Genomic DNA, 10,967 nt, shown 5'->3' on the forward strand with positions numbered 1-10,967 from the left:
AATCTCAACAAGGGTCAAATGAGGTGCGAGGAACCTGTCAAAGAAACTGTTTTCACTCTCAGACCTAGAAGTAACCCTCATCAAGCCAGACATGGAAACATCTTTAAAATAGGCAGGGATCCACTGTTCCCTGATATCGTACAAATCCGAAAACCACTCGTGTTCTACAAGTTGATAATCAGTCATTATCTTCCCCCATTGTTCTTCGAATTCATAAGGCTCAAGTTGGTTGTTCCAAACACACCTATTGAGCCTGGTATTAAAATCCTCATCTTGAAATAGTTGATAACTGACTTTTTCTCTTAGTTTCTTCTAGACCTGGCAAATCGGGTTAACGGGTCGGGTTCGGGTCAGGCCATTTCGGGTCGGGCCATTTCAGGTTTCTCAAATTTTCGGGTTAGCTCGGGTCGGGCCGGGTCATTTCGGATTCCGGGTCTGTTTTGGGTTTGTTTGTCGGGTCTATTTCGGGTCAAGCGGGTCGGGTTATTTTGGGGCAGGTCATTTTCGGGTCAATAATTAAGAGAGAAAAAGGCATTTCAAGTCTTTTGGGGTCAATTAGAGTTATATTTTGTCGGATCATTTTCGGGTTGAGTGGTTTCGGGTCGGGCATTTCGGGTCGGGCATTTCGGGTCGGGTCTGTTACGGCTCCATGAAAGCTCGGGTCATTTTCGGGTCGGGTCGGGTCAATTCGGACTTCAGGTGTCATTCGGGTGCGGCAGTTCGGGTCGATTTCGGGTCTCGGGTCAACCTTTTCGGGTCGGGTCAATCGGGCCGGGTTGATTTTTCCAGGTCTAGTTTCTTCATTATGTGCCACATGCACAGTCTGTGTGTTGACTCCTTAAACACTTCCGGGACTACCGACTTCATTGATTTGTCGTGATCAGTAATTATAATTTTCGGCTGGCACCCGCCCATTGCTTCCAAAAATGTCTTGAACAGCCATGTGTAACACTCAATACTTTCATCACCTATCAACCCGACTCAAAGGTTATGCACCTTTTGTGGTGATCAACTCCTGTGAAAGGCACAAACACCATATCGTACTTGTTTGTTCCATATGTAGCATCTGCTGATAACACCTCACCGAACAGCATGTAGTTCTTTATGCAGATCGAATCTACCCAAAACACTCCAGCCAGGAACTTGTTTTCATCTACTATAAAATCAAAGTAAAATGAACTACATGTGTCTTTTTTCCCAACAAGATTCTCAACAAACATTTGCGCATCAAAATTACCAATGTAGGTTTTTATGTCCCTGACAAAGTTTTCGAAATCAACCTCAGTAGCACCAATATTGTCGTAACCTCCACACAGCTCCTTCCAACCTCTATAGGCTTTCACACCACCTAGTTTTAGCACCTTTACCTTTGTGACAAATTGTTTCTGTACCTCTGTCATTTTTCGGTTTTCTTTCAAGAATATTGTAGATTCAGGCGAAGCAAGTGGATGGTTATGGGCTTCATTGAATCTGGTAACAATATAAGTTCCATTTTCTTGGTATTTGAACTGCACTAATGCACGATAGTCAATTCTTGTAATCGGCCTCACACGGCTTATGTCTGTCACATCATATTGTCCATCATTGTCAGCAGTATCAGTATTAGTATCAGTCCTCTTCCTTTTCCTACTTTCCTTTACACCTTGCCTATTGCAGACAACATTCCTTAATGCAAAACTGTTTGGTAACTCATTGCCTTTAATCCTTTTTGTTGTTGCAAGTCTTGGCGTAAACCCACAGATTGTACAATATTCTTTGTAGAATAACTCTGCTGATTCTAGTGTTTCGAATACTTGTCCTACTTTAGGTTTCTTTTCCTCTGGACAGAATGGAATGTACTGGAGTGCATTTAATGTTTCAATTCTTGTTCTTGGTGTTTTAAAGCTGTTATTTGTAGAAGAAGACGTAGTTGCATCACTTGTACTCATTGTCTGCTTCAACAGTAGTTAAGTAAGTAAGTATATTGAATATTATTGCATCAATAATGCAGTAATCCAATTCTAATATGCTCTACAAAGATTTTTAATTTATTTCGTACAAATAAAGGTTTATATATAATGTATTCCTGCCAATGTCCATTATCATGCCTTTAAAGGAACATTTATTTTACTAGTAATGTTCATAGGAAATATTGTTGTCCATTTTGATATAGCATATATAAAATGTATTGAATGCTAATGACAGTAAACAAACAAATAGACATAATACTCTTTCATTAATATTAGAAAAATATTTACAAAAGCCATTTAAGGCTTTCAAAAGCATAAAGCCTACTAAGGCTTATATTGAAAAAAAAAAAAAAAAAAACACAAGATAATACAAAATAACAATAAACTAGAAAACTAACTTAATATATTTCTAAACTAATCTTAGAGTCGGAGTCATAATAACCCTCATCACCAGACTGCTCCTCAATTTCATATTCTTGTCTGTGTTTTTTATATTGTCGTGTTTGTTGTTTATGATGTCTAATTATTTCTTCACGACTAGACATAGTGCTGCAAAGGCAGTATCTTTTAAGGACCCGATCATTCTTTGTGACAGTGATTATACCATTTTCATTTCCCCGAACCGCGTTTCGGTAATAATCCCTATCAATTACCCTTGGGTCGTTCCCTATAAGGAACCACCTTGACCAGGCCTTGCACACCTCGGTCATGTTTTTCTTTTCTTCCCTCCCAAGTCGGTCAGAAAAAATCCGGAGCAATGCATGAGTAGTAAGGAAATGATGTAAAGGACGACTGTGTGATGGTACATCCATCTCCACAGGAATCTCTCTTCCATCAAACCAGTTTGAAGAAAACTGGCTTACATTCCATTGCCAATAATTTTGCACGAAATTTTGTTTGTGGGCATCATTATAATTGTAGTGGGCTATTTTGCATTTTGAGTAATACATTGTTTTTTTTTTAAAGAAATTTAAGTAGTTTTCTGGAGAGATTAAAAGTTTTGGTTATTGGAAAAGGTTTTAGAAATGAAGGTAGGATGGAAAAGTGGTTGTGTACTCTTGGGTTTATATAGTGGATTAATTGAGTATAAGAGATTAAATTTTGTGAACAGTTGTGTCTTTTCAACTGTCACAAACATAATCATGGTAATTAATAAATTGGGTGAAGTTATCTATGTTACTTAAACGACTATATGTATTACGGGTTCAATTTAATTGATATTTCAAATACCTGTCTAAATAATAAAATGTACCTTAAAAAATAATATAATGTACATTTAAGGTCTGCTTTTAAATCTCTTGCATAAAACAGTATATGCACATTATGAAAATACGTAATGGGCATTTGAATTAAACTGAAAGCACATTTATTTTCCAAAAAATGTTCCATGTTCTTTTTTAAATAATTTAATGTACCTTTAAATATAATATAATGTACATTTTCCAAACAGTGCTTAATGATATTTTAGTTGCACCTAATTATCAGAAAATGCAAATTATGAATATAGATAGTGGACAATTTATTTGATGGAACATGTTTTTCTATAATTAATATAATGTACATTTAGAAGTAATATTCAAATTAATGTGAATAGTTGTGTCTTTTCACCACATAAGCAAGTTACAAACCGTCATTTGACTTATTGTGACTTATTGTGAACAGTTGCAAGACCACTTGCAAAAGGTAATAATTACTTGCACATCCTTATTATATATAATGCACATTTCACTAAGACTGATTGACATTTCCTTATGAAACATGTACAGCACAACACAACACATTATTTTTACATGCAAAATTACTTTTCAGTTACTTCAAATTGCACACTTTTCCTTTCTCATTATTTTTACATTTTTTCTCACCACAAAGTACATTTGCATTTATCATCCTCCTAAAATCAAACAAACAAACTATAAACCCTAATTTAACACTTTTCATTATAAAATTAATGTTTTTGTGGTTCTGGACATTAAATCTAGTTAACTAAATTTAATCAAATCCGAAATTAAGTTGAATTTGATTAAATTCAACTTTAACATCATCATAAAATCAATTCAACAACGATTCAGAAACGAATTAAATAACATTGAATGAACATACCACAATATTGACTGTAGAAAACAATAATTCCAGATGAATGACGAAATTAATTCCGATTTTCCTTACAAAGTTTTGATCTTGAAATAACTGAATAGCTGATGAATGCAAAAGTTTGAACAAATTGACTCTGATTTGCGCTTCGAACACAGCAATTGATGATGAATAACCGATTTTAGATCACTAAATTTGATATCGAAAAACAAAAATTTACAAATTAAGGAAGGATTAATGATGAAATCGATTGATTTTGTTTCGTGTGTTTTGATTTTGTTACGTAGGTTTGATATTGCTCACATGTATAGTCTTATTTTTTGTTTTCCGCGAAACTCTACTTTTCAAAGAAACGCGCGTCTAATCTCGTGAGATAATTTGATGGACGGTTGAGAGTCGTTTCTCACAGTTCTCACGATAAGCCCCGTTCTCACCGGAACTCTACCCATATATATATATATATATATATATATATATATATATATATATATATATATATATATATATATATATATATATATATATATATATATATATATATATATATATATATATATATATATATATATATAGAAGCAAGATTCGGTGAGTTTGCCACTTTTCGTGAGTTACCCCCGCATATATATACAATTGATGTAACAAATATACCTGCTCACACAAAACATTTCATCGCACTTTCTCTCTACTTTTTTTTCTCCTTTCTCTCTCTTTACAAACACAACAAATTCATCAATTCAATCAAAATCATCCAGATTCATCAACAAATTTATCAATTCTTCCCAATTTTTTTTGTAATTTCAATCGTCTACACCAAATTCATTCACAAATTTAATTATTTTAATTGATATGATCAATTTTTTCTCCAATTAATGATAAAATTTCGGAAAAACCCTAATATGTCAAATCAAATCCGATTTTTGTGTTTAATTTTCCGTGAATTTCAGTAAAAGCAGGATGAGAATAACAAACACTCGTCATATTTCTGTCTTTTTTGCGAATTCATGATTAATAACATTACTATAGAACAAATTCAACAGAAAATTTGTTGATTACAACAAATTCTGATAAGATTTCATTATTTTTGGTAATTTGCAGGTGGAATGACGATGTTGAACAGGGATAATTGATGCTCCATGGAATAATTGACGTCGTGTAATAGAATAACTGATATTGTATGATAGAATAATTACGTTACTATAATAAAATAACTTGTTTATTGAGAATAATGTTCTCCGGTATGTATAGTTATTTTAATGTAGAAACTCAGTTATTGTAATGTAGGAACTCAGTTATTGTAATGTAGAAACTCAGGTATTGTAATGTAGAAACTCTGGTATTGTAATGTAGAAACTCTGGTATTTGTAATTATTGTAATGCGAAAACTCTGTTATTGTAATGAATAAAGTCATTTATTCTATATGTGATTCAGTTATTCTCTCGTGAGTTATAGTTATTTTACAATCCATTTATTTTACAATCCAGTTACTTCTTGGGTGTTCTGTTAAGTTATATTCTGCTTTTTGGTGATTTGCAGGTTGAGTCACGATATACGCGGATAATTGGCGTTCAATGGAAAAACTGATGTATATACTTGGTCATTTTTTGTTAGCTTTCATCTTGTTTAATTGATTAACTTAGTTATTGTAATGTAGAGAAACTCAGTTATTGTAATGTAGAAAGTCTGATATTTGTAGTTATTCCAATGTAGAAACTCAATTATTGTAATGTAGAAACTCAGTTATTATAATGTAAAACTTTGGTATTTGTAATTATTGTAATGCAGAAACTCGGTTATTGTAATGAGTAAATCGTGTTATTGTATTGAGATGAAACTCAAATATAATCAAATTTCTATCTTGTGTTTGTTTTCATGTTGTTTAATTGAATAACTAGTTATTTTCATTCAATCAATAATTGATATTGGTTAATGCAATAGCAAAATCAGAAAAATGAAATAATAATATATATAACAAGGTTAAAAAAAATCACTTACTTTCATTATATAACTTTCCAACACATTACATTTAAACATCTCCAATAAGTTATAACTAAGCATCAGTAACATTACATCTAAGCGTTTCAAATAATACATCAAACAGTGGTAACATCACAAATATTACATATATTTATCTCTGATACTACGTCTAAAAGTGTTTCTTCCAACGAAAATCGCGTCTTGTCGTTGTTTTTAATAAACCCCATGCTCCTTAGAGCCGTTGCTCTCTCAATCAAGGGATTATCCTTGATTGATTCTTGCCTTATACGTAAATATAGCTGAATTTCCCACATATTGGTTCTAATAGTTTTCACCATTTTTCCACCAATATTTCTTCCCGGCGAGAACCATATTTTGCCTATTGATGAGGGCTGAATCCGCATAAAACAAAAGCTCACTGAAAGATCTAAAAGCAAAAAAATGGGGTAAGTTATAAATAATTATGAAACTATAAGCAAATTATATAAGACCACAACAATAACTCCAAATTGAAATAACTAAGTTAAAACAATATAATAATTGATATGTAATATTACTATAACCAACTTAAACAGATTATATTAAAAGGAATCATCTTACAACAACTCTAATTTGAAATAAGTAGGTTAAAACAATACAATAACTAAGTTTGAATAATAGAATAACTCGGTTAAAGCTATACAATAACTACTATTAACAAAAAATATTCTAACATATATAGCAAACAAGAAATAACTAGAAAATACAATAACTGAATTAGAATAATACAATAACTCGGTTAAAGTAATACAATAACTATTATTTACAGATTAACACAATAAACAAGAAATAACAACAAAATACAATAACTGAGTTTGAATAATTCAATAACTCGGTCAAAGCAATACAATAACTAACACCAACAGAAAAAATTCGACAGTTTGATGCTTGAGACATCTTGATTATTGTACAAAGTGAGTTTCTTACTTTCTGAAGTCTCAAACAGTGAGACGGACTAAATATCATACATAAGTACAAACGGAAATACAACGAATCAACGAAAATGAAGCGGATAATAAATAAGAACGATAATGAAAAGTGAAAACGCACAAATCAAATCTAGAAAAACAAAATTAGTACTTACCTATAGTGAAATTGAAGAGAAATACTAAGATGAAGCGAAAGCGACAACGAATCTCCTTAATTGATGACAAATTTGAACGAGGATGATGAAGATTGAGGATGAAGATTGAGTTTGTAGCCTGTAATTTGAAGGAATTTGATGAAGATTGAATTTGACAAAGTTGAACGATGTTGTCGTCGTTCTTCCTTTTTTTTTTTTTTTTTTTTTTTTGTTCTGGCTTTTTAGGGGGAAAAGAGGAGATAGAGTGTGATTTTACTAATAATGAGGGATATGGAGAGAAAAGTGCGTATTTATAGGTTAAGCAAGATTTAATCTTAGCCATCCATCTTAGATTAGATTAGTGGTTCAGATTCAGAGGGGTAACTCACCAAAAAAACCAAACTCATATGATCCTATTTATATTTCTATATATATATATATATATATATATATATATATATATATATATATATGGGATATTCTACATGATACCCCTCAATTTTTCGACTTTCTACATGGTACCCCTACACTTTTTAAAACATACACGGTACCCCTAATTGTTGTCATTATCACCAAGTGTACCCTTAAATTTCATTTTCCGTCAATTAAACTCGGTTTTAGGCGTTAAGTGATTACTTGGACGCGTAACCAAGCTTGTCATTTATCATCCCATGACATAAGGACTTTATTAGGCTCAATATCCATCTTTGGACGTGATAATTTGGTAGGGGATCAATAAATTTTCCGTCCAAATTTTTTTAGCCCGTATATTTCAATTAATATTAGGATCGAGATGGATATTGAACCTAATAGAGTCCTTATGTCATGGGATAATAAATGACACGCTTGGTTACGCGTCCAAGTCATCACTTAACGCCTAAAACTGAGTTTAATTGACGGAAAATAAAGTTTAGGGGTACACTTAGTGATAATGACAATAGTTAGGGGTACCATGTATGTTTTAAAAAGTGTAGGGGTACCATGTAGAAAGTCGAAAAATTGAGGGGTACCATGTGTACACTTTTTACGGGAATTCTATATACACTTTTTAAGAATGTAGATACACTTTTTTTACTTATCCTAGATACACTTTTTTACGGTGTAGATACATTTTTATTTTTTATTTTTACCAAATCTCAGCTATATTTTAAACCATTATAGATACTATTTTTACATTAATTTCTAAGTACACTTTATAAATTTCTAGGTACACTTTATAAAAGTGTAGATACATTTTTTTTCATCTTAGGTACACTTTTTTTCGGACTTAAAATAGAGAAAAATACAAATTACTTAGATACGCAAAATATTGTTCTAGATACACAAAAATTTCATCTAGATACACAAAAACAACTCATCTTTGTTTCTCCTCCATTTCTTCCCCTAACCTTTACCAAGCATAACCGCATCGCTCTTAATTATCGTTGCTCCACCACAATCTCAACCACCTCAATTCAACTAACAACAAAATCAAAAATCCAATAAAAATATCCCCAAAATAGAAACCCTAATATCAATAAATCAAATTAACACTTTAACACCATATTACTACCGCACCACCACCACCACCACCACCACCACCACCACCACACACCCGTGACCACCACCTCCCACTAGCGACAATCATCCCATCGCACCTCCGACGTTCCCAACCACCTCACGACGCCGGCGTGGAGCCGAACGATCATCATCGCATCTCTAACTCTACCGTCCTTCTCCACCGTCTCAGATCATCAGACTCAGGCGTGAGTCTCAGGACAAATTGGACTGACGAAGTTTAACATATTCCGACGGTAGACTGAGTGAGGTGCGTTGATGTACGCAACAATACAACTCTGGTGGTTGAATAAGTGAAACTCGAAATCAGAGGAAGGAGAAACGAGATCTATGTTTGCAAATCAAGAATGTCGGGGATTCTTGGTGTTCATTGGTGTTGTCGGAGTTACGCCGTCATTGAGGATATTCCATTGTGGTTCACCGGCCTAGTTGGTGGTCGATATCGACGGCGGCGGCATTTGTTGGGTTAGTAATGGGGAAGATAAAGGGTGGTTGTGATTTGAGGAGAAAGGGTTTGCCGAAGTTGTTGGTGAACGTCGCCGGCGATAATGGCATGTGGTAGGTGGCGACGGCAGGTGGTAAGTGACGATGGCAGGGTGGTAGGTGGTGATGGCGAGCTAGGTTGCACGAAAACGGACACGGACACGACACGGACACGCGACACGGCACTTCAAAATTTTTAGGACACGGACACGGCAAAAAAAAAATCAATATACATATTAAAATAAAGGGAATTTGAAGAACATTATAACCAATATCTAACATTTGGCTATTTAAAGGCCACAAAATTGTAAAATGACAACAAATATTAATGTCTTATACGTTAAAATCAACATGTTTTAAAAACTACAAATTTCCAAATTACAAACCCAAATTAAATAAGCATTCAAGTCTTACAAAATTAAATAAAAAGTATCAAAGGTTCCAAATTACAAACCCAAATTCGAGTCTTACAATACTATTCGCCATAGTTATCAAACCGAATATTTTCCACAAAATATATTAACATTAAAAGGCACCAGAAATAAGTTGGACAAACAATGTTCACCAAAAGCTGAAAAAAAGGGAGTTCACGGATCATCCTTTGTACCATTGTAATTATTCATTAAACTTCTTTCGGTAAGTCGGAATAACAACTCAGTTATTCGCTTCCGAAAATTACCCCTAAATGAAACAAACCCTAGCTTTCGAAAAATCAACAATAATCTCCAAATTTAAAACCCCCAAATTTAATAACAATAATAATAATAATCATTATAACGATTGATTTTGATTAATTTGATTATTTAGAAACTTATTATTATGTATATATATAGAGAGATTAATATAGAAATAAAACATAGATTGAGAAATTAGGGAAAAATGAAAAAGCAAGATACATGGCGAGCAGAGGTTTTCGGCGGCGAAGGGGAGGCTGACGGCGGGCGGACTGAGGCGAGGGGAGGCTGAAAGGCGTCGCAATGCAAGAGAAACAAGGGGATAAATGAGATGTAAAGGGAAAATGGAAAAGTGAGATGTCGTGATAACTGATAAAGTGAGATTTTGATTTCAAAACTGCTTATTTAGTGTGTCCAGCGGACACGGGATGTGTCCAACCATGTTGAACCGTGTCCGACACGTTTTCTTTTAACATAAAAATCGGGGACACGGTTCAAGGCGTGTCCAGAACGTTTTCAGGCGTATCCTACGAGTGTCGGTGTCCGACACGGGAACGCTAAAAACTAGGCATGTCCATGCAACCTAGATGGAGAGTTCGAAGGGTGGTTAGGGTTTGAGGAGGAGATAATTGGGAGAGAAATAGAAAATGAGAAATGAAGTTTGGTTGTCAGTAACAAAGGACGCGCGTGAAATTTGCTTATAAATATCGTTCTCACCATTCTCACCGAGTGATCGTTCTCACTGGATTCCACCTCTATGTGTGTGTGTGTGTGTGTGTGTCTGTGTGTGTGTCTCAAATGAGGCTTTTCATGCCTTTTTATAATATTATTATATAGACGTGTCGCTCAAATGAGGATTTTCAATCATTTTTATGTTATTATATAGATATAGATATAGATTATATAGAGAATGTGCACTTTTATATATTTTTTTTATTCTTTTTAATGAATAAAATGGAGAGAACCTCTCTAATAGCTTTTGGGGAGAAAAACAAAAGAGAGCTAACTCTCTAATTTAAATGGGCCACAAAATGTGAGGATGTGAGAAAGTGTTTGTTGTTTCAAAGTTTTTATGTATGTGTAAAAAAAAAACGAGCCAAAAATTGAACATGTAAAAAAGATTTATTATTGTTGAC

General features: G+C 33.6%; 1 protein-coding gene across 1 annotated transcript; it reads right to left on the reverse strand.

Annotated features, from left to right (window-relative positions):
- Positions 1–971: 971 nt before the first annotated feature.
- On the reverse strand, positions 972–1,928 carry LOC141590019 (protein FAR1-RELATED SEQUENCE 5-like). Its single transcript, XM_074410636.1, has one exon. It carries the CDS (start codon positions 1,926–1,928, stop codon positions 972–974), a length of 957 nt encoding a protein of 318 aa, XP_074266737.1.
- Between the last annotated feature and the right edge of the window lie 9,039 nt (positions 1,929–10,967).

This window comes from Silene latifolia, chromosome 7 (assembly GCF_048544455.1).
Source record: "Silene latifolia isolate original U9 population chromosome 7, ASM4854445v1, whole genome shotgun sequence".
Classification (NCBI taxonomy): Eukaryota; Viridiplantae; Streptophyta; class Magnoliopsida; order Caryophyllales; family Caryophyllaceae; genus Silene; species Silene latifolia.